Genomic DNA, 24,843 nt, shown 5'->3' with positions numbered 1-24,843 from the left:
ATGGATTATGAATTTCGATCTCTATTAATTGTTAAAAAAAAAAAAAAAAAAAAAAGAAAGAAATAAAACGTAACTTTATTTACTCGCTCCCGATCTTTAAAAATCGTGTGAAAAATAAACATTCGCCTCGATTAATAACAAATTTTTCTAGCTTGAAAAACAAAAAGAAAAAAGTGAATATAATCTCATTTGTTAATTGTCAATCCATCCATAACATCCGACAACCAAACAGCGAAAAGCGTTAGAAAACCATAAATCTAAGAACTTAACAAACTATTCATCTCAATAAATCATTCAATCACCCGCAGCTTATTTCCACCACCGTTCCCTCCGTTCCTAAATTTTTTTTCGCATCCCTCCAATTTTCAGACCTCCACTGAATCTCACTTTTTCGTTCCGCAAATTCTGCTCCCATTCAATTATTTATCTCAATGTAAGGTCCTCCTCCGCGTACAGTCGATCTTTATTCGGTAAAATTTATTTCACTTATACTCTTTCTTTACGTCATTGCGCAATTTGATTTATTAAATATCACATGATACCCCTGTACTAAAATATAAAATTCAATAAATACCTTACTCTTACTCTTGACAAGTTAAGAAGAGAAATTAAATATTTTTAGCATTAAGAGGTATTGGTTTGTAGCGATAACATATTCTTAAAAATAGTTTCAAAAAATGTCAAACAAAAATAATACTTTATGTGCTAGCTAATAACGAATAAAGAGAAAAGCTTATCAAAATTATCGGAGAATTGGCAGATAATTCCCTTTCTATCACACGAAAAATATCACACTACGATTCATTTTCAAATTACGATGTGTAGAATCAATTGGAATATGCATATAGACAACAATATCCTTCCTAGCATACATTCAAACGAACGAATCTTTCCGTATTTATCTTTTTAATATCGCATTCACGACGAACGAGTTGTCAAAGCGTTATAAAAGGGTGAGAAAGTTATACGTGGAAACGACTCGGTCTGAAATTCTTGGAGCACGGAAGTGCTTTATATGTTTCGAATGCCGATGGCAACCGAAATTGCCGGGGACCCTTCCCGACATCTCTCTGCCATTGACAGTAATTGGTGGTTATTCCGACTCTAACGGCATTCCTACGTCCACGTCAGATCGTTCCCCCTCCCTTCTGTGTACACACGTGTACAATTACACCGGAAGTGCCACCCCTCCTCCTCCTCCTCCTTCTATTACGTGTCGATTCGTCTTTTGACAAACTTGGAAAACTCGGAAAAAATGAAAAGAAAAAAGAAGAATTTGTTATTTCTGAGAATTGATAATCGTTATTGGTCAAGAATTTTATTTTCACGAGAGGGGAGAGGAAGTATTAAATTTTCGGCTGACTTTAAAAAATTGATGAAATTTGATAGAAGATGGAGAGGTTCGATCGTGTAGATAGGTATCTGGATGAGGGAGATGTGATTTTTACGTGTGAAAGTAGGTCGAAAATGTGGAATAAAATTTGTTAGCTCGTTTTTGAGAAATTTTTCGAACGAAAGTAAATTTTGATCGATTTTTCATTTGGAAGGATTGTAATTAAAAATGAATTTTTTGTTTTTAATCCTTTGAATCCTCTTAACAAAAAATTAAAATCGCGAAGAGGATCGAACAATTTTCAAATTCAGAAATTCGATTTCGTCGAACGGAGAGCTTTGAAAATGGAAAAGTTTTTTTCTAGATTTTTTTTTTTACATATTTTTGGTAGATAATATAAGCCTTTATCTATTATCCGTTCGTATGGACATTGAATCGAGTTCACTCGAGTTTGAAAATTTTTTAAATTCGATTTTCTCGAAAATTCGAATGAAAAAATTCTATTCCACATTTTCGATTCATTCTTGCGCATGGAATTACATATATCATTCTCGTAGATCGTAACACAAACGAATCCATTGAAAAAATCTTGGAAAGTGATACGATATATTCACCCTTTTTTCCAAACAATGTTTACAAACGCAGGCATCCGTCCGCTGAACAATCCGACCCTTTGATTCCTATTCAACTTTCAGGTGGAAATCGAGGGACTGACAGGGGAGATCCGCTTTAACGATGACGGTCGCAGGCACAATTACACCCTCCACGTTGTCGAGATGACGGTCAACAGCGCCATGGTCAAAGTAAATATTTTTTTTCGTTCAACGAATCTCTTCTTCCCTCTTCCATCATTATCTCTCTAGTTTCACCGGTTTCCAAAATGTCCAATCAGCCAAATCTCGCGGGAAAAGGATGGGATTATTATTGAATTATCACGCACGAGAAAAGAAAAACAAATTACAATGCAATTGCAATGTTTTAATTCCTTTTCTTTCTTTTTTTTTTTCTTTTTACAATCCTTCGATCGACGACTTTGCTCGACATTATTGACCAGTCTGTAACTACGAACCCATACACATACGTTCATCACACGTTGATTGTAACGTATCTCGACCAACTATCAACTATTCAACGATTTACCTTTCAAGGTGGCTGAATGGACGGACGAGGCTGGATTCCAGGCAATCGCGGCAAAGTACATTCGACTTCGACCGCACGCGGAAATCGAGAAGAATAAAACCTACATTGTCACCACCATTGTGGTAAGAATGGGCGAAACGAGTGGATTGTGTTTGTTTGAACGATCGATGTTTTTTTTTAAACTCATCTTAATTTGCTCATTGAAATATTGTTTCTGATGGTGCAGGAGGAACCGTATATTATGCAGAAAAAATCGGATAGCGGAGAGATATTGACTGGAAATGATAGTTACGAGGGCTACTGCAAAGATTTGGCTGATCTCATAGCTAAGAAACTGGGAATAACGTGTAAGTATATATTTATCGTATTAGTCAACTTTTTGCAAGAATATTTCAATCATCCTTTCTGATTATTATAATATAATTGCAGTGTCGTTGTGCATCTCGAGATAATTTAAATCTTGAATGCTTGTTCATTGTCTGTAGGAATAAAAATAAAAAGAAATATTGCACAGGAAAAATCCAATCCTTTCGAAACTCTTTTTTCTTTGAACAAATCAAAAGACCAATTCAACTCTCGAAATAGAATATAAATATCAAAGCTTTCGAATTTTAGTTTTGATAGATAATCGTTTAATTAACAAAATTTCTATGCACGCTATATTACGATATTTTTATTTTCCCTCATTGACACTGTACAATATTTTCTTGCACGCTACATACAATAAAAATCATAAGGTAATCTCGAATCCAAGAAATAAGTTATTAAAAAGAGAAAGAAAAACGATAATTTTTTTAACAATCGAAAAAGGAAAGAATTTATATAATACGAAAAAAATAAAAATCCACAGCTCGTCGTTACACTTACACTTTTCTTTATATCCAATTATATCAATTTTCTACATGAATAACGTTCCCCAAAAAAGAAATGAAAATAAAAATTAAACAATATCGATACAAGCATCCGCCTGGTTACCCCGCCCTAAAATAGTTCAAGAACTTTCCACCTTCAGAGATCCAATTAAATCGGCCACTAAGAAAAAACTTGACTATTCCACTAATTTAACAATCTCAATTTTACTTTTGAAATCAAATGAATCGAAATAGGAAATTTTCCTTTTCCAGACGAGCTTCGTATAGTAAAAGACGGTAAATACGGTATGGAAAATTCTGATGTTCCTGGTGGTTGGGACGGCATGGTCGGCGAGCTGATCCGCAAAGTAAGTTTCAAAGAAATCAATCAATGTTCTGGAAAACGTCCATCGAGATTTCGATACGATTTCTAGAACAAAGCATCCCGAAAGTCAGCGTGTCGGGATGGTTTCGAACGATTTCGTCCGACTAGGCGAAAGATTGCACTTATTGATCGGCCAGTTCTATCTCGAAATGGACGGTGAACGAGCTGTTTTATCTTTGGTCAGAAAGTACGAAACTCCTCCACCAGATGTCTCGAGCGTGCAAGCTCTTTACAATCGTCTGCCCTGTTTCCAGCTACATCTGGCGGACGAATTTCGAAAAAAACAGAAATTCACTTCAGAGATTTTCTATAATAAAATTTATGATGAAATGAAATATCATTATTAGATAGATGAATTTGTTTAAAAGATTAAAATTCGAATGAAATATCGATTTTAGAAGTATTTTTAAACAGTTAGTTGTGATTTATTAATGTAATTTATTTTTGTAACGTTATTCATTATTGATATTTGTTTGCAGGAGGCGGATATTGCGATTGCCCCCATGACAATCACGTCCGAACGTGAACGAGTGATCGATTTCAGTAAACCCTTTATGTCACTTGGAATCAGTATAATGATCAAAAAACCCATCAAACAGAAACCGGGGGTTTTCAGCTTTCTGAATCCGCTGAGCAAAGAGATATGGGTGTGTGTGATCTTCTCGTACATCGGTGTGTCCATCGTTCTTTTTACCGTGTCGAGGTAAATGCGATTTTCTTAAAGATATTCCCTTTTTTCGACGGATAAGTAGTTACAGTCGATATACGGTCAGACTCTGAGTAAAAATATATATGTTTGACTCGCTTAATCTCTCTTTTCACACTAATGATACTTCGTACAAATCAATTTATATTTAAAAATTATATTAATTTTTCTCTGTATCGTGTATTATAAAAAATAATTTGTATAATCAACTATAACATTTTCCACGAAATATCACCCAAATACGAGATTTCACAATATAAATGTGAAAAGAAAAAGGACAAGAATTGCATACAAATGAATTTTAATTAATTTTCTCGTTCATACATTATCACACTGTTACTCACTGTCTCACAACGTAATTCTTCAAATTGTAACCGACGTAAATCAACGAGAGAAACGAAATTTATTGTCGCTGAAATTTCCGTGGCCGTGATTGATGTCGCGCAAACGACCCACGCCATTACCTTCTAGTCTTTCGCCTCTCGATCTAGCTAATCACGACTAACCTTGTTTGCTATTACGTGTCGACTCGCGACAATCACGCGTGCATTTATCGCGATCCACAGCATTGTTCGCAACTATAAATCGTCCCGGTTCGCTTTCGTCTTCATCCCTCCTCGTGGTATTCTCGCGTGACTCCCCCAAATACGATTTTAAACGATCGCGATCCGAGGATTCGATCGTAATCTCGATGGACTAACGATAAAATGGAAATATCTTATCGTTTGGAACGGTGGATATCTCGATCGATCACTGCCTTCCTAACCGAGTTAATTCACGAACAAAACGGATGTAGATTTAGATTTTCTCTCGACGATAAAGCTTTATACGTTTCAACGAAATCTCTTAGTTTCAACTTTGCACTCGTTGGTGATTTAGATTATAACTTTAATATTTTATATAGGAGATAAGATAAGAATCGTTGACAATGTTTAATCGTGTAAGATGGGAAATAAAGGATAGAATTAAGGGTAAAATTACTTGTTAAATCAGATACCATATCGTATTACGTTATTATAAAATTAAATTAAAAATAATATTTAAAATTATTTTCATCTTAGATTCTTTCTATTCCATGTTTTACATGTCAAATATCGTTCGATTTTTTCTATTCTATTCTCTTCGATTCGATCATTTAAAATTTTTTGATTGACAAAAATTACGTTCGATTAAAAATTAATTACACGTTTCTCTCGTAGGTTTTCCCCGTACGAATGGCGAGTACTGACTCTAAGCAGTGGCGGTGATCCCACAATGGGGACGAGAAACGATCCCACGTTGCAGCATCCACACGGGTCGCAAGGATCGCCTCATATGCCCACCTCGAGCATGGCGAACGATTTCAGTATCATAAACAGCCTTTGGTTCGCTCTAGCCGCTTTCATGCAGCAGGGTTGCGACATATCGCCCAGGTAATCATTCATTTCCTACACCCAGATCCCCGTGATAACCTGGCTCTGCGAAAATTACCAGTCCAGGTGCTTTGGGTAAAAATTAATTAAACCTTAATCTCGGTCAATTATCGCGCACTCTTTTCACATGGCGCATACGAGGCCTCTGTGAATTGGAATAGGTGGGTTATTTTTCCTGGAAATGTCGCAGTGACAAGCTCTCGAATAGCAAAAAATATTCCAATCTTTTATTTATTTAGAACACTCGTACTTCTACCTGGATAACTATGAATGTATATCGTGTACTTGTACGAAATCGAAAATGTATGTAATACGTTGTATTCAATTCATTATATTATATTATTGAATTGTTTTATTTTGTGTATATCGCAGTAAATATTCATTTTTGTATTCATTGAGAAAATTTGATCGATGAACTTGATTCTCAAGAGATTTTTAAAAGCTGTGTTTCACAATCGAGGAGAATGATATTGTCAAGTGTGAAAAACAAGTTTGCCAGGTCGTGTGTTATGGAGAAGAAAAACAGTTCAGATTTCTTTCTCAAATAATTATTCCTACTTTTGACCTGTTCCCTATTCCCATTTCCACGGCACGAGCGAAAAGAGTAAAGTGTATGAAGTAGAGTGTAGAGAGAGAAAGAGAGAGAGAAAGAGCGTCTTTTATTCGAACAGGTCAACCATACTGTCTGTTAATAAAAAGAATCGGGTAAGATTCTAAAGGTTCGTTGCTTCCAGCTCGCTTAAACTCTACTATAAACGTATCATTGCTCTTCTATCATAACGAGCAACACGATCTTTTCTAAAAAGAGGTTACTTTTGTGTAATTAATTACAGAGTTTGATTCACGGCGCGACAAAGTACATTGAAAGTATAATAAATGAAATTCTAAACGACACCTTGCTCTCCGACACCTTTTGTCATCATTAATTACATTAACAATGACAATGATCTTTAAGGGAAATTTTTCTTTAATTCTTTACAATAATTGTTACAATATAATATATTAACTCGAATATAGAAAAAAGACTGCGATTATTGATGAAAATATATGAATGAAATCTTATTAAAAATTAGAAAAACTTTAAATCGCTATAACTTCGAAATTAATAATTTTTGCTCGAAGAATGAAAGATCATTAGAACCGCGGAAACTTGCTCTTTAAAATACTTTTTGATTTATCTCGATACGACTTCCCATTCCCGAGATATCATCGTGTAAAGAGAAAGATAATTTTTAATCGTTTCAACTTAAACTCGATTTCAATCCGATTGAAATTAGAAAAACTTTGAATCGCTATAACTCCGAAGATAATGACTCGCGGTCAACGAATGAACGATCATTAGAAGCATTGAACCTTGCCCTTTAAAACGCTTTTTGATTTATCTCGATACGACTTCCGGTTCCCGAGATATCGTCGTGCAAAGAGAAAGATAATTTTTAATCGTTTACCTTAAACTCGATTTCAATCCGATTGAAATTAGAAAAACTTTGAATCGCTATAACTCCGAAGATAATGACTCGCGGTGAACGAATGAACGATCATTAGAAGCATTGAACCTTGCCCTTTAAAACGCTTTTTGATTTATCTCGATACGACTTCCGGTTCCCGAGATATCGTCGTGTAAAGAAAAAGGTAATTTTTAATCGTTTACTATCTTCGTCCTTGTCGGATAATCGGATCTCTCGCTCGCACTCCCCTGACTGACCTATCCCAAACTCCAGACAGTCGACAGACGCGATTCCTAGAAGAACGTAGTACGCACTTCCAGGAAAAAATGTAGGTCGCGGTCCCATTCATAATTTCTGCATTATTTTAAGCGCTATGGAAACTTTGAATCCTTGTATCTCGGCAACGGATCGAGATATCGAGAAAAATCAAAAAGTGACTTCAATAGCATGACTCTCTCTATCATTCGAATAGATTTTGATAATAAAATTTTTATAACTTATTATGTATAACTTGTTATAAGTTATCACGATCGATTAATATTCGAATTTATCATTATGGTTTCCTCTGTTTCTCGAACAGATTTTCACGATGAAATTTTTCAAAGTTTCATTGCGTGTTTCTTCACATAAATAGAAACAATTGGGATACGATATAGAATATTTGTTGTTCCGTAAATGATAAAATTAAAAAAAAAAAGAAAGAGCAAGGAATTCTAGAATTTCCTAATTTATAAAACCCTCTCTCATAAACATAAGTCTAAACTGTCCTTCAACACAGGCACGATCTGGCATCGCCATCCGCCAGCAGATAGCCCAACGATGATAACCTTTAAGAGGGTGATTTACGGGGGCTACACCCCAGGAGGGTTAAGGTACACGGTAATTACTATTGCAAATTCCTTTAAATTACAACTGCGTGCCGGGTAAACGGCGATTATAAACCGCGTGGCCGAGAATTATCAGAATATAATCGGATTACGTTTCTCATGCGGGGTGTAATTTAGAACGGCACTCTCGTAATCAGCGCCGCGATTAGGCGACCAAGCTATATAAGGGCGGCTCATTTGAATGAGCGTGCCGTTTCGTAGCCGCTCGAAAATTCCATTAGCGACACGCTTCGCCGCGCCGAGGTCGTATTTGTATATAGCTTACGTTTTCACTCGATTCGACTCCCCCCTCCCCCCTCTCCCCCATTTTTCACACAAGTTTTACGTTCCTTTTCTTGTCTTTTCCTTCGTTTATTAAATATCGGATCGTTTACTTGAAAAAGAAAGAAGAAAAAAGGAATGAAAATTTTTTGAAAATTTATTATTCTTTTTTGTTTATTGATGAGAAAATGTAATGAGAAATTTCTTTCTTTTTTTTTTTTTTTCTTAATAAGTATGCTACATTTATAATTGGTTTTTGTGTTAAGGCAATCAGTAAAGATAAGATAGGATTCGATAATGCTTTTGAAATCTTATTTTTAATAGAGTTTCTTATAAATAATACCAAAAATTGTGACGATCCTTCGATCTTTGTAAAACTTATTTTAGGATACATCATTTTAATCGTAAAAAGATTAAGATATAAGTTTTTATCGTTTTCAAAATTGTTCAAATTGGATTTTTTTAAATTCTTTCTTTCTTTTTTTTTTTTCTTTTTTTTTTAAAGCTTCTAGACTTTCAAGCTATCGAGCTATGCCAGGATCAGGAAAAATACGTTTCGTGCCAATGCTAATACCAGTTATTGCCTATTTTGCATAAATGTCGACGTTATTTTATGGCATTCTTGAATGGTATTCGCGTAATATTGAATATTTTATACGAATATATTATGTTTATATACGAAGGAAAAATAAAAAGAAAAGAATTAGAAATCATGAAATGTCCAAATCATATCATTTTCAATCGAAGAAAAAAATCAAAGTTTAAAAATATAATTATATAACTTTAACACTTTCTTTTTTCTCCAATGTTTCGCATAACATTCATTTCATATTTTAAATCCTAAAACAAGAATTTGAACTAGTATTTTACGATAAAACTAGATTTAAAGAATATAACGTTTTATCCACGAGAATCAAAGAATCTTTCTTTTGGAGAAACTTTTCAAGGGAATATGCGGTCACTTTTAAAACAAACAAAAGTTGGAAATTACTGGACGGATGAAACTGTTCACGAATGGACTGTTCTCGTAAATTTTCGGAGAGATAGTTTTCGCGGCCCGTTTCGGCCACTTTGAAATTGGGTCTCGATTAATTTCCATCCAGCCCGTCGCGGTAGATTCCTTGATTAATGGTTTAAATATTCGCCGATATGAATTGTAAATTTTCGTAAAACATTCTCTGTCCACCGCCTCTTTCTCGTTCCGCTTCTTTCCTGATACAGTTTCTGCTTGATTCCGTGCTCGAAGTTTCGTTATTAAATACCGCCATATCCATTATTGGACAATTCGGTTTAATTTTCGATTGCAAAGTTACACTTCGGAACGAAGAAAGTTAGAATTTAAGGATCTTGTACTTAAGAAACTGGCTTTGGTGAAAAAGGTAAAAATAAATATCGGGTATTTAAATTTTCGTCTTTTTAATCTTTTCTGTTTAGAAGAAAATTTCATTTCTGAAAATTCTTTCAAAGAGATTTTTATTTTTCCTAATAATTGACTGGTCGAATTCTTTTCTGAATAATAAATAAAACATAAACGATTTAGGCTGCTTAATGGAGCATATTGGATTTAACTTATGGATGCGTTAATCAATAATAAAAATTCGAAAGAAAAAAACGAAAGATTTGTAAAAAGATTTTTCCTAATCTCCTTTCGTTCTCAAATAATTACGAATTGAAAAAAAATAAACACGCTTGCAACAGATCGATATCAGGACGAATAGTGGGCAGCGTGTGGTGGTTCTTCACCCTGATCCTAATCTCCTCGTACACCGCCAACTTAGCCGCGTTTCTAACGGTGGAGAGGATGGTCGCGCCGATTAACTCGCCGGAAGACCTGGCCTCGCAAACGGAAGTGCAATACGGCACGTTATCTCACGGATCAACTTGGGACTTTTTTCGCGTAAGTGGATCAAGAGATCGAACGTATAATAATATATATAAAATTGAAAATAATCATCTCGAATGAAGACATTCTATTTTCATTTTACAGAAATCGCAGATTAATTTGTACAGCAAAATGTGGGAGTTCATGAACTCGAGGAAGCACGTGTTCGTGAAAACGTATGACGAGGGTATTCGAAGGGTGAGGACCAGCAAGGGGAAGTACGCCCTGCTGATCGAAAGCCCGAAGAACGAGTACACGAACGAGAGAGAGCCCTGCGACACGATGAAGGTCGGCAGGAACCTCGATGCCAAAGGCTTTGGAGTGGCGACGCCATTGGGATCCCCTCTCAAGTAAATCTTATTATTAATACTTTTCTCAAAAATAATTAATCTAAAATAATTGATCTTGTATCTGTAAATAAAATTTACATGGCATCAGAGTGAATACTATGATAAAAATTGAATGAAATTGAAAAGATGTTTCTTTACAAAACGATACAAAAGCAAAAGAATCGAATGCAATGGATGCGTGGAATATTTTTGACGATCCTTCAAATCTGAAACAAATTCATTTTATTTAATATTGCAATATCCTTAGAAAACGAACTAGGAGAACAAAAAATCTTGCAATTTCTTAATAATCTTTTCAAGGGATCCGTGAACGAAATTGAAAAATCGACCAGCTTATTAGGTATTTAACAGGAAAAGTTTCTTTTCGATATTTCTCGACAACAACCATTCATCACGTATTCGCGAGTAACGCAGGGATTGAATGGTTCGACCTATTTCCTCCACACGAGGGCATAATTAACGAGGTTTTGTAACGGCAAGAAAGGGGCGAAAGTACCACTACCCCTCGTTGCCTCTTTGAAATACTTTCGAAAAGGTCGTTCCACACAATTAGCATAGAAAAACTCGTACACTTATTCTTTTTTTTTTTTTTCATTACTGTTTAAAGGATGAGCCCGATTCTCGTCGACCGACCAATTCAATCTCTCTGCAACCCTTCACAACGTTCAATTTGTGATTCAACGATTACACGATCTCGATTTTATTACGTTCGTGTGACACGATCGAGTTTTTTGTTTGGATATTCTTGCTTGTTGCTTCTTTTCATTAGCTTTGCCTCTCATCGTTTTTTTTTTTTTTTTTTTTTAATAAAATTGGATATATTTTCCGTGAATTGTCAGGAAGATTAAAGGATTTTGTTTAACGAGCTTGTTTATAAGAATTTTATTCCTCTCGTTTCGTTTCCTTTCAAATCTTGAATGAAATCTTGCATCAAATTTCTATTTTTATCAACTTTATATTTCTTATTCCGATATGTATTATTGTATAAAATAATATAAAAGAATTTTCATAATTTAATCTTTTGAAGGATTCTCATTTTTAAATCATTCTTAATAAGACTTTCGACATTTATTTAAATATTTAGCTTTCTAAATAGAGATATATGAGCCATTGAAAAATATCAAATTTCTGAATCTTAGGACTTTAGAAGATCAGCTAATTGTTCAAAGATTAAATTTTTTTGCATAAATCATTCAAATCTTATATCAAAATTTATTCAACTTCTGATGTCAATTAAAATTCTGATATTTTTAAGTGTACATTATATTTCATATTTTGCAGGGATCCAATAAATCTGGCCGTGCTCTCGTTGAAAGAGAACGGAGAATTGACGAAACTGGTGAACCGATGGTGGTACGATAGAACAGAATGCAGGCACGGTGACAAACAGGACGCCTCCAGAAACGAATTATCCCTCAGCAACGTGGCAGGGATATTCTACATTCTTATCGGTGGACTGCTTCTAGCCCTAGCCGTTGCATTGTTGGAATTCTGTTACAAATCGCACACGGAAGCCACCAGAGCAAAAGTAACGAATTCATATTATTCTCAGTCAAATTAGAAAATTCCTCTCCTTGACATTCATCCTCCCCAAATTAAGAGACTCGCTTTTATTAACTCGATTAGATAATATCAAACAAATTGCTAGAAGACTAATTTTCTGGAAAAAGAAATTGTAGAATATCTCTCACTTCAAAAAATCTTTACTATATTCCGTTCATCCTTGTCAAATTAAAAAGCTCACTTTTATAACTTAATTAAGTATCAAAAAAATTTTATTGAAAGATTATTTGACTAATTTTCTGGAAAAAGCAATTGTTTGTTGTCACTTAAATCTTCACAACAAAGAACAAAAAAAATCTGTTCCTAAACAATTCTACTTTCTCTTCCAATCTACTTCGATTCTTCATCCCCCAAAAATTCTATTCATCAAACCAAAACTTTTCAGATCCCGTTGTCGGACGCGATGAAGGCGAAAGCCCGATTGACGATCGGCGGCGGTCGAGATTTCGACAATGGCCGGGTAAGTAGCGAAATCCTCACCAGATTCTAGATCATTGGTGTCGATCGTAACCACGCGGCCATGTGTAGACAACACGCTCGAATAGAATCGACGAACAGGGAAACAACGGTTGCGAAACGATTCCGTTTCCATCTTTGAAATTCGAGAAGAATTCCGCGAAAGGAGGGAAACTGGAAACGTTTTCATCCCTTTTCCGCCCCTGTTTCGAAACCAACGAAATGTATCGTGTAACATACGCCCCCAACGTGGCGGCGTCGGGCTGCATTATGCATATCCGTGCAATACAAGAACCTCTATAACATACATATGCATATATAGAAGCATATATATGTATATATATATATATAATACAATAGAGTAAGTTAAGGCATGCAGTTAGCAGGGTGTATACGTTCCACGTGTGTATTGTGAAAGACGGTCGGGCTATCGAGAATTTCGAACAGGGACGTGGTTCTCGAACGATGTTTCTCACGATCGACCTAAGGGCTGTCATCGATCGTTCTCGATATACATCGTACATTTTATTTGGTGCGAACTTGTATACTTGTATAGGATGTTGAATATAACACGCGTTCGTGAAATAACTTTTCACGAGGGATCGAATGGAAGAACGTGCAAAATTTGACCCGCAAAAATGCGCGAGATAAGAATGTTTCTTTTTCTTTTCTCCAGACGATACGATAAAATTTTGAAAGAATCGATGCCTCTGAAAGATGTTCCACGAGTGCATTAACGAGTCTGTGCATAAATAAATATTACGTATAGAAATATACAGATTATTTAATTTGTATATATATATATGTTGTGTGTGTGTATAACATATATATATATATATATATTTATATCATACGTACATGCGTGCGATGTGCGGCTGGCTGGATGTGTTGCGCTCTTTTCTAATTTCTATTTATTATTACTTACATATATCACCTCCCCCTATCTCTATCTCCACCTTACTTTCTATCTATCTTTCTCTCTGTTTGTAACTCGATGGATGCAGATGGAGACCGTAATTTTTGCTCGTTTTGCGCGTTTCGTTCTACTTTTGTTTTTGTCTCTAGTGGTACGGACTGCAGAGTTAGACGGAGGATGCATGCGCCTTTCCCGGGACCATATGTGAGTACTCTCTAACCCTTAATTATACGTCCCATCGTGCGCTCTCGATCACGATTCTAAACGCGCCTATTCTCCATCCCTATCCCCCTCTTGCTTCACGCCATCTTTCTTTTCTATCTTCTCGAATAGAGATCATCGATCATAGTGTGTCGCTCGATCTTCGCTCACACGATTCGTTCTCACTTCTCCTTTTCCACGATTTATTTCAAACCGTTGTTGTTTCGTTCACGATTCACAAGCAGATCTCTATGTTTAAAAAATAATTAATCTCTTCTCGAACGATCTTCATTGATACACGATTCGTCGATGCACGATTCAGTTGTTGAAATTTGAGACACGCGAATTGATAATGATAAAATTGTAAAAGATTAGTGAATATTTTTAAAATAGTGGAAATAATTTGCTCGGATATTTGTTTTTTTTTTTTTGAGATTCACGTACACACACATACAGGCGTCCTTCTACCTCCTGCTCGCTCCTCCATCTTTGCAGCTTTGGTTATCATGAAACTGGCTTACGATCGCGAAACAAGAGCATGGCTTGCCGCATTATTTTTTTAGAGGATCGTGAGGAATGAAACCGTGACTGATTTGTCGAGTTCGCATGCAGCTTTGAAAATGCTTGTACGTTAGACAACCGCTGTGTTTACACTGCTATATGAAATTTCTTCCTTGTTTTCAGATACAAATATATGGATTCGCCGTGAACATAATTTTATAATAAATGCTAAACACACGATCCACTCCCTTCTTTTTATAATTTCTACGAATCTGATTCAACGATCCGTCTATCTCTTTGCTTTGTTAAAGCAAAACAGTGGCGAATCTCAATGCGGGGAAAAAATTAAACTTATTCATTCGATGAACGAACGGCTCTGTTGCACCATCGTGGAAAAATCTCCAATCTGGATATTGCAATTTCAAAGAAATTTCAAAGCGAAACGATTTGTATCGAGATTTTTTGTCCACGAATCGAATTTAAAAACGAGAAAAAAGAGCCAAGTGCCAAAAACGCGTCTTTTCCAAAAAAAAAAAAAAAAAAAACCAATACATTTTTCAATAATTTTTGCATATCTCTTTTTACTTTTTCTCTCGTTTCTTTCTTCTTTTTTTTTCTCTTTTCTTTTCAAACAATATATGTCAAGCACGATTACTTGTTTTAAAACGCTTTAACGCAGCGAAATGGAATTTTCAGTAGCAGTGTAAACAGACCTTTGAACGGAACTGTGCATCGAATGACGACTCGCGTCGTTTCTCTCGCGCCAAAAGCGCGATACGATCCCTCCCCTCCTCTCGCTCCTCTCACTCACTTCTCTTCCGGAGCAAGTACGTTTCACAAAAGGCAGGACGGTAGAACGACGACCGTGGAGAGAATTTTTATGCATCGTTCGCGAGACACTTTTCTTCTTTTTTTTTTTTTTTTTTTTCACAAACGGGACTCCGTGAGTCGCAACATCGCGACTCACTTCTTCGCGATTACTTCTTCTCCCGCATAATTTCCAGACAGGTAATTTCCTCGAGGGGTAATCATCTACGGATTGTGGAGATATTTATGCGGATGAGCTCGATCGTATGAAAAAAAGAAAGAAAAAAAATACGAGAGATACGAATATACAGAAGGATCCCCTATTTAAATACCATTTTCGAATTTCTGCGTCGTATGAGGGAAGCGCAAAAAATTGGAAATGAATAGGATTTTTTTTTTTTTTTTTTGTAATACCAGAGACAGAGAATAACGTGCATTTTAATCTAAAGTAGCATTTTCCGGATACGTATCGTAATATCCGAATGTTCTATTATCCGAGTGTGTTCATTTATTATTCGCAAATACGTGTCTATTTTTTTCATCACAATGGAACGTAATTTGAAATTCACGTTTACATTATTTATATATGGAATGGAAATGAAACTATGGATGTGGAAAAGTACGATCTTCCAATTTTTTTTTTACATCATTATCATAATTTCGTACACTTTGTTCGTAATAACATTGTTCGGATAATAGATGTTTATTCAGAATCATTTGGTTAAAATTTGATAATATCGCGTGTCTTCTTATTCTTACCTCTTTTCTCACCAGAATTTTACTTTTATTTTTCAAATTTATGGGATCCTTGCTCACCGCATCTCCAAGAAAATTTCTCTTACGTGGAAGTACGTACAGTATGCACTATTTGAATCGCTCCGGTAATTGAAACGAGATGAATACTACTCTGGATACTAACGAGAATCGTTATATTCTTGGAAATACGGAATCCGTTCTGAAAATTTATTTATACTCGCTCGTTACTTTCATGTTTCGTAATCGTTCTAAATCGAGACGAACATTGCAAGATTACAAATAAATTGCAAAGTAATTGCAAAAAATTTCCAACCCAGCCGAAGAAAAATACACGCAATGCGTCGTCCATCACAACCGTGCGTCCCACAAAAATAAACTCGCATTGAATGTCCACCGTTGAACTTTAATCGAAACACCAAAAGAAAAAGAAAAAAAACGCACCTACGTTAAAAAGAATCTTCACACAACACCCCGAATCATCGAATCGCTCCTCGACCCAAACCGACCAAAAATACCAAAGACACCAAACTCACAGATCCGCGAGGAGCACGATCACCCCACCCCCTCCTCCCCCTCGAGCACCGTCACACACCCCCCCCTTCCCCTCAATTGGAAGCGTCATAACGGGGGGACCGCTTGGATTTGCAGTACTACGCTCCGGCAAACGCGATTGGCAACACCGAGGGCGACCAGGTGCACAGCAATACGCATACCCAGGTGTAAATTACCTGGAGACGCACAGCATGGAAAGCCCTGGCGAGTCGCCCGCGATCTCCCTGCCCACGCCTCCACCGCCGCCCCTGATGGCGTCTCTGCCCCCGCCGCCGCCGCCCCCGCCGCCCAGAAGGCCGCAACGGAGAAGCGTCACCTTCGCGGAATCGCCGCCGAAGAGCCCGAAGAAATCGAGGTTCTCGCCGTTCATACGAAGGCCGAGCATCACGATGCTAGACGTCGCGGTTCCCTGGACACCGGCTTCGCCAAGGGTCTGGTCGGGCCGTCCCGGCGACTACAAGCCCGAATACATCACTTAAAAGGATATATATATATATGTATATGTACGAACAGACGATAAGAGAAGATGAAAGAAGAAGAAGAAGAAGAAGAGGAAGCTCCTTACCCACGTGGAGGAACTGGCTCCCGCAGCTCCTCGGAACATCCAAAGATCCAATCGATCCCGCGTTTGCCGAATCACCGCGACTCTCGTTCTCTCGGCGCCGCCCTCGATAATATATATATATATATATATATGAATGATGAGAAATTGAATTTTGAGAGAGAGAAGTGGACGGATCTGTCTCGTTCTGCTTGTTCCAAGTTCCTCGAATCGTACTGCCGCACGCGTGATTTGAGATCGTCGAGGTGGATCGATTTCGTCAGGTCGGATCGACGTGTATCCATCCGAAGAGGAGAGGTGTGTGTATGTGTACGTGTGTATATGTGGCCGCGAGCAAAAAGAAGAAAAAGACTCGAAAAATTTTTGGAGAAACGAGGGGATCCTCCTCCTGTCGTTTCTACATTGTATATATATATATATATTGCGCCATTGTGATCGGAGTGACGTAAGAAGGACGAGGCAATAAAATGGTGGTGGGATTGTAATAACGAGATCGGCGATACCGAGGAACAGGTCGCGATATTCGATGTAGTAGAACTCGATGGTCCTGGGGTGGGTGCATGTGCAACTGCCCGCAACTTCGAACTCGACACACAACTCAACTGCCATTGGGAGGGACGTACGTGTGTGAATGTGTGCGCGCGTACACGCGTCCCGAGAGGAAGAGTAAATGGTCGACCGTGGTCAAAAGAAGGGGGAGAAGGAAAGGGGAAAGGTTGACCATTGACGCTGCTATTATTATTATTATTATTATTATTATTATTATTATTATTACGTATTTACCATTATTGATATTATTCGTTATTCTCTATCGATATTACACCGCGACGAATTGCGTTTTTTATTACGGGATTCGTTTACAGATTCGTATTTCATACACGAACACCGTGTGTTTTGTGTGGATCTGGAGGGAAACAGAGAGGGGAAAACTGACGAACACTTCGTGTGTGATAAAATAATATATATATTCATAAAGAAAAATATAAATATATATATGAACATACATACGTATATAGGTATATACGTTTATCGACATGAACGTGAGATGAGAAAGAAGGAGAAAACGAAGTGCGAAAGGAGAATGTTTCAAAGTGTATGCGTGAGAGGAAATTAGGATTAATAACGATATCGTGTAAACGCATTATTAAGTACCTATCGCCCGCCAGTTCGCGCCGATCCCAGAGGACGAAGAAAAGGAAGCCGATCTTTCTTTTTCCTTTCTCTCTCTCTCTCTCTCTCTTTCTCTCTTTTTTCTTTCTCCTCGTACGTCGACGGCCGTAATTTTTACACGCGCGCGGGCCGATTCTCGAAGGCCTCCTTTGCCTTCGCCGCGATCGCCGCGATCTGGCGCACGTACGAACGAACGAACGAACGACGTAACGTTTACGGCCAAGGTTTCTCGTGCCAAAACGACGATATCTCTCCCCGATATAACGCGATAACGTCCGGTGCCGCGATGCTGATACGAATGGACACCGACGCAAGCCAACTTTGAGTGTTAATATCGAAAATATTATTTCGAGTGGGTTGAAAACGAGTGGGGATGTCGCGTTAAATAAGAGGGATTTTATTGAAATTTATTGCTGGTCAATGAATTGGAAGAAAGATGTTCGGAACCTTGGAAAACGAAACGATTTTTACAATTGGAAATTTGAAAATTCCATGCGATTACGAATGAATCGTTACTTCTATAGATTCGAAAGAAGCAAGGATCAAATCAAAAAAGCAAGAAATGTATATTTTTAATCAAAATTTCGAGAAAAATCAAAAACGTAGGAGGAGGATTCGAAGACGATATCACCATCGTGGCGTACGAACGATATTCAATCAGGGGAGATATATTCTCAGCGCCAAATTACATGTTGCGACGTATAAAACTATTTTTCTGGTATCCACGCTAACTCTTGTCTCGAGCACAAAAACAGGAACCGGTTTCGTTTACCGACTGCCATAGATCGAGAAAAAAAAAAAAAGAAAAAGGAAAAAAAAATACTTGTCAATTGTTCGGTGTCTTCTTACATTCCATTTCCATTCATTCAACCCTTTCCACGATCCTCTCGCCGAGGATCGATCTGTTTTATACGTGGCAGCGACCGATCTACCTATCATATCGCCAGATTTTCTTATTACGACTAATTGTTATCTATCCGCGGTTCAAATAAACGATAGATAAATACCGGGTATCGACACGTGGCACACGCGATTGATGAACACCGTGGTGCGTTTTATCGGAGGATGTCGAGCCGATCTTTGATCGAAGGCCGCGCGTTTGCAAAGCGTGATCCATCGATTGATTGAAATCGAAACGCGAGTAGTTGATACGCGAGAAGAAGATATACATAAGTGTACATCAGGCGGGTATTAAGTTGTTCCCAAAAATTCTTTTCGTCGGATGATTGGCCTTCGAGAAATATACATATATCCGATATTTCTTCGATTTTCGTTCTTGACGTTCAACGTTGCCTCGAACACGACATCGCAAATAAATCTACGTCATTTTTTGAGAAGAATAAGATAAATGACTTGCATGGTAATGGAAGGGAGACTTGGAACACTGTATATACGATTTTTATAAATAATAAAATGTATCTGATTATTATAAGGTGTGTAAGTAAAGTTTTCAACAGCTCAAAATTTTTAAAAATAATAATAATAATAATAATAATGAAAGAAGATCTGTGTAATGAGAAAAAAATTTTTGGGACAATTTGATAATAATGGAATTTCGAATTGGAAGGTAACTCGTGTCCCTGGCACGTGACAGCGTGGCGCCAAATTCGAATTGTATAAACGCGACGGTATTTTTGTTGTTAACGTTTTTTCATGTTGATGTTCGTCGTCACTTTTTCTAATCAAACACACGAAACGAAACCAGCAATTTTTGAAAAATGAACAGACAATGTCCCCGTATACCGTCCCGTATATCGTTACGAGAGAATTTAACTCTGTTTTTCGCCTGTTCGTTTTCCTTTTTTTTTTTCCTCCTTTATTTTTTTTTCTTTCACGTGAAACGAACGAAAAGAGGGGAAAAAAACACAGATGAACACGAAGCTCGAAAAACATTCAGGATATTCTATCTGCTGGATGATTGTAAATACTTTTCTCCTGCGAGGGAAACAGAAGAAACGTGTACGATGGAATTTTTAATTTTGTAAAATATAATAAAGGAAACCTAGGATGGAGAAAAGCCTTTTTTAGAATATATATATATATATACCGATGTTTCTCGATTATTAATTGTGATACAAATGTTTCTTAAGCAATGAAATCGCGAGGAAGAGATAATTAACATTTTGGAAGTGTTTACAGTGATTCAGTAGAATAGATCGGTACGTGGTCGGTCAATGGTTTCCTCTTTGTTCACCTTCCTCACCTATTATACTCGAAAAGGAATTTATAGGCAACGTTATAAACTGAATGACTGTAAATATTTCCTTATTCACAATGAATAACAACAGTTTTGTAATTTTTTCAAGAGAAAAAAATATATATATACAATATTTGCTTCCTTACTTATAACATTCTATCTATCATATTTTTTTTTTATTATTATCCAAAAATCACGTTAAAAGATTTTGCAAAGATCCACAATCTAATCGATCCTAATAATCACAAAAAAAAAGGTACAAAGAAAGTGATAAAAACTTTTTAAACTTTTCTCCGACGTGTCGAAATGCTAGATAGAACATTTTAACTAAGGATGACAAAAGGTAAACCCAATATACAAAAAAAAAAAAAAAAAAAGAATAAAATAAAATACGATTCATCTTCGATGATTTCGCTTCGACTCGCAAAGATTAAATAACAAAGATTCTTAACCGGGATTAACCTGAAAATAATCGAAGCGATTAAAGGTGGATAGTATTTACGGGAATCCAGTAGAATATCCCATTATCTGATCAGACGATTGCGCCACGAGCCGTGAAAGGAGGAAGCGCGCAAAGAGACTGAAAGGGGGCGAAATAGAAGGCGAAACTCCCTTTCGAGAAACTCGTTCGAAAAGGAAAGAGAGAAGCGTGTAATTACGTGTAAAACGTGTGGAACGAGATCACGCGATCTCGGGGATCAAACGAGAAAGATGAGAGGCGAGCAACGCAAGCAAAACGAAAAGGAATGAGATGAGAAGGGGAGAAGAGGAAAGGAAGGAGGGAAAGGAGAATAAAATAGCGTCTTCCAGTTTGCGCTTTCACCGATCGCCGCATAAGAATTACGCTTGTACCTTCGATTCGAGTATCCTTCGTCATCTCCCGTACCATTCCGTGGCATGATACGATCGATCCCCCTTGTAAACCGTTGTATACCAATCAAATTTGTCACAATACAGGATCGTTTATTTAAATGTAAACCGCGATGTGATTCGAAAACCCTCCTTTTCCCAATTGCAAGGTAAGTGTGTATATATACATATATATATATGTACGTATATGCCTCGTTAATTGGAAATTTACATTTAAATCTCTGCCTCGTTGATCGGTAAAACATTTAATTGGAAACATTTCTTGGAAAAATTGTAATTGCTTCTTTCTCTTTAATATACGATATCCTCTCTTCGCCAGGAATGTAAAATAAGAAAGATCTATCGAAAAGAGGAGTGATACAAATTGAAAGAAAGTAATTCTTTCTTTTGTTGCAAATTGTCGCAAATTCGTAGCCAGAACTCGTAGACAAAAAGGAAAAAAAAAAAAAAAATAAAGAAAGAAAGAAAGAAAGAGAGACTTCGTGCCTGTAAACCGTGCATCTCGCGAAATTTCGAGAAGAAAGTTGGCCGGGAACAGGAGCGTTGAAAGTACGGTATAAAAAGTAACGAGCATGCGGAACAACCGAGTGTACCGTACAAATTAACATATAATGAATAATAAAGTGGTAGAAAATCTGCTTTTATACGGTAAGTACAAAGTAAAAACCGTTTTAAACCGAACGATAAAGAAATATTCCTCCCATTACGCTAAGTACAAAAATTGAGGCAAATTGCTGTTTAGTTACGCCGTAAAAAAAAGAAAAAAAAAGAAAAAAGGAAAAAGGCAGAAGGGAGAAAAGAGAAAGGAGAAGAGAAAAGAGAGAGAGGGGAAATATTTACGTTCAATGTTTTTCGAAATAATAGGCGTTACTTTCTTAACGAACGACGTTTCTTCAATGTAATTTTCAGAGGAGTTAGAAGTCTCCTCTCTCTCTCTCTCTTTCTCTCTTTTTTCCTCTTTCACTATCTCCAGGCCAGAAAGGTTTCTCTTGTATTAAATAACAAGATGTTCCTTTAAAGTTGGATTTGTTACGATTCAGGCGACGTACAAAGCGATGCTCGGCGGGAAAGCGTGGAACGGGACTTTAAAAATTGTATCTCAAGGCGGAATACGTAAACAGAGAGAGGCAGACGCGAAGAAACAAGGGCAAGTGTATAAATATTTCTACGACGCGGTGTAAGTGTTACGCTTAACCCCTTAACTTCATAATTATTCTTTTAAAGGGGATAGGCCGATACGGGATACACGAGTTTGATTCTAAAAATAATCGAATTCAACAAATTTGTGTATAATACAGTTGACTCCTTCTTCTTGTTCCTCTTTTTCTTTCTTTTTTTTTTTTTTTTAAGGGAAATATATAATCTAATTTTCATTTCGGTTTATATATACATAGATTATTATTAAACGTAGAGCAGTGTTTAAATAGATTTTCAAACAAGTGTTATTTTAACTTACAGTATTTAAACGGATGTCCAAACGTGTGTCTTAAATAATATATCTGTACAGAAATACAGTGTGTTATTTCATCTTCATACGATATTATTTAACATATTTTTTTTTCCTTGGCACGAATATGAGTACGAAATAACCGTGGCCATCTTCTTGCCATCGATCAGCATTAACCACTTGGACCGATTTATCGTTTGAAATATCTGAACAGATTTGCAATGATCGACAATGATCTTCATTCGATGATGACACAAATGATATACAAAAACCAATCTCCATATATAATTAAATTTATTTATAAATAATTCCAGCATGAATTAATTTCACGAGACTGAAGAGAAGAATATGCAAAACAGAATTCTATTAATTTTAAAATTAATTTTTAATAATTTTATTCACACGATACGAATAATTTTCTTGAAGAACAATTAAAACAACACGTTCCCTAAGATGCACCAATCTAAATCGCTAATTACTTGAAATCTCAGCACCGACGAACCTCACCAAGATCGAGACAAGGTAAACGCCATCTCCCGATCATCTCGTCATAGTCAATCCCACGAATGTACCGCGTTAATTTAGCTAATGCAGACTAATACGACCGATACATTCGAAGCCAAACCCTATTATCCACTCCCGCTAAAGAGCTATCCGTGTTAAAGGAGCGTTGGAACAGAGGCACGACACGTGTCTCCATTTTCTCTCTTTCTTTTTTTTATTTACGACCCAAGCTCACAAAAATATTCGAATGCTAGGAGAAAATTCGGCAAAATCGATACGTTACGAAATAAAACACACGAAAGCTTCGTTTCATCGAATTACTATGAATCAAAACTTGTAATTTTAATAATTCACTCGTAAACTAAATCGATCGATTCTCGATCTCACAACTTTCAAATAACCTCGATCCTCAACGACCATACACATATTTTGATCTTGCTTCGAGCCGAGCAATTACACGAAAAAAAAAAAAAAAAAAAGGAAACAAGAAAGTAGAGAATGAAATTCACAATTGCGAACAATGTGGAAAATTTTCGAAATCGAGACGGTACGTGCCGCGTGCTAATTTCCACCCCCGGTGGTTGGACTGGCCATCGCGGAACCGTAAAGCCTCTTTCTTCCCTTCTCCCCGCGATGTCGCATTTGCATTCGAATTATTTCAGCCAAATGGCCGGTGATCGATGGATCCCTTCCATCCACCCCTGCTCCGCGAGCTGAATTCGAACGACTCGCTTCTGCCTCATTCACATGCTAACGACGAAGCGGCACGACGATCGATGCGGGCCAATCACGGGCCTCGAGACGCGCTCCAGATGCGGTATTACATATACACCGGCGGAGGTATGATGAGCTCGTCGATAAACATTAATCATGATAATTTAAACGAAGTTCCTACGGGAGAACCGATGGTGGAGGGCCCCTATCGATCCCGCCTCTACCTGGCCAAACCTGGTTGATTGCAAACGTTGCTCGGATTTACACGAATTTTTTTTACGGCCGATTCTCGTGCTCGAGCTCGTTGAAAGATCAAGGGTTTATGATATACGGCGATATACGGATTCGCGTTTTATGATTTTCGATTGTACGACACTAGCGTAGGGATAGAATTGATATTGGATTTATACGCGTAATATTTATTCGTAATTTTATTTCTTAGGTATAAAAGTCAAGTGTTGTCTCGTTTATGATAAACTACCTTGTGATTAACTACTTAGGAAATCACGATTGCTCGTACGAGGCTACGCACGAGATATGTCGTGACTTTGTTTATTAGAATCTCGCGAGAGATACTTTGTCACAAAGAGGAAAGGAAAGGAGGAAAGGGAAAATAATTAAATGACTGAATGTCATGGATAGAAAAAATTTTGATCGATTCAATATACACGTGTCGTGATATCACAAAAGTCACACACACGTTATTATCTTAAATAGCAATGGCAGTGATAAATTGTAACAACTCTTGAAGAGTTATTCGCATTTTATGTTATATTTTAGATCGGAAATTAAAAATTAAATGATCTGATGATTCTATGTTTAAGATTGCAAAAGATTTATAGGTATTTAAATATTTTAGATTCAGAAATCATATTGGATTTTGGAAACAGGTCATTGCTGGTACAAAATGACTTACTAAATGATCATTAAACAGCGATTAAAAAAAATGATTGATATGTTTCAAGAAATATA

The 24,843-nt window shown here is 36.8% G+C and overlaps 1 protein-coding gene and 1 long non-coding RNA gene across 2 annotated transcripts in view; one reads left to right on the top strand and one right to left on the bottom strand.

The window, feature by feature from the left end:
* The window catches only part of GluRIB (Glutamate receptor IB), a 256,089-nt gene extending 239,456 nt beyond the window's left edge, over window positions 1–16,633 (top strand). The window contains exons 9-19 of the mRNA XM_012485610.3: window positions 2,029–2,136; window positions 2,482–2,595; window positions 2,700–2,820; window positions 3,598–3,692; window positions 4,189–4,412; window positions 5,615–5,827; window positions 10,122–10,320; window positions 10,411–10,655; window positions 11,937–12,183; window positions 12,604–12,678; window positions 16,504–16,633. Of these exons, the coding sequence (XP_012341064.2) occupies window positions 2,029–2,136; window positions 2,482–2,595; window positions 2,700–2,820; window positions 3,598–3,692; window positions 4,189–4,412; window positions 5,615–5,827; window positions 10,122–10,320; window positions 10,411–10,655; window positions 11,937–12,183; window positions 12,604–12,678; window positions 16,504–16,578 (1,716 nt within the window). The 3' untranslated portion in view covers window positions 16,579–16,633. The remainder of the gene's footprint in view (window positions 1–2,028; window positions 2,137–2,481; window positions 2,596–2,699; window positions 2,821–3,597; window positions 3,693–4,188; window positions 4,413–5,614; window positions 5,828–10,121; window positions 10,321–10,410; window positions 10,656–11,936; window positions 12,184–12,603; window positions 12,679–16,503) is intronic.
* The window catches only part of LOC147657375 (uncharacterized), a 194,970-nt gene that overhangs the window by 34,813 nt on the left and 135,314 nt on the right, over window positions 1–24,843 (bottom strand). The gene's annotated exons all lie outside the window — the stretch shown is intronic.

The sequence above is a fragment of the Apis florea genome, unplaced genomic scaffold (genome assembly GCF_048593485.1).
Source record: "Apis florea isolate Af1SG1 unplaced genomic scaffold, ASM4859348v1 contig_3170_pilon, whole genome shotgun sequence".
Lineage (NCBI taxonomy): Eukaryota > Metazoa > Arthropoda > Insecta > Hymenoptera > Apidae > Apis > Apis florea.
Note: the sequence above shows the minus strand (reverse complement) of the source record. Positions and strands in the feature narration are given on the sequence as shown.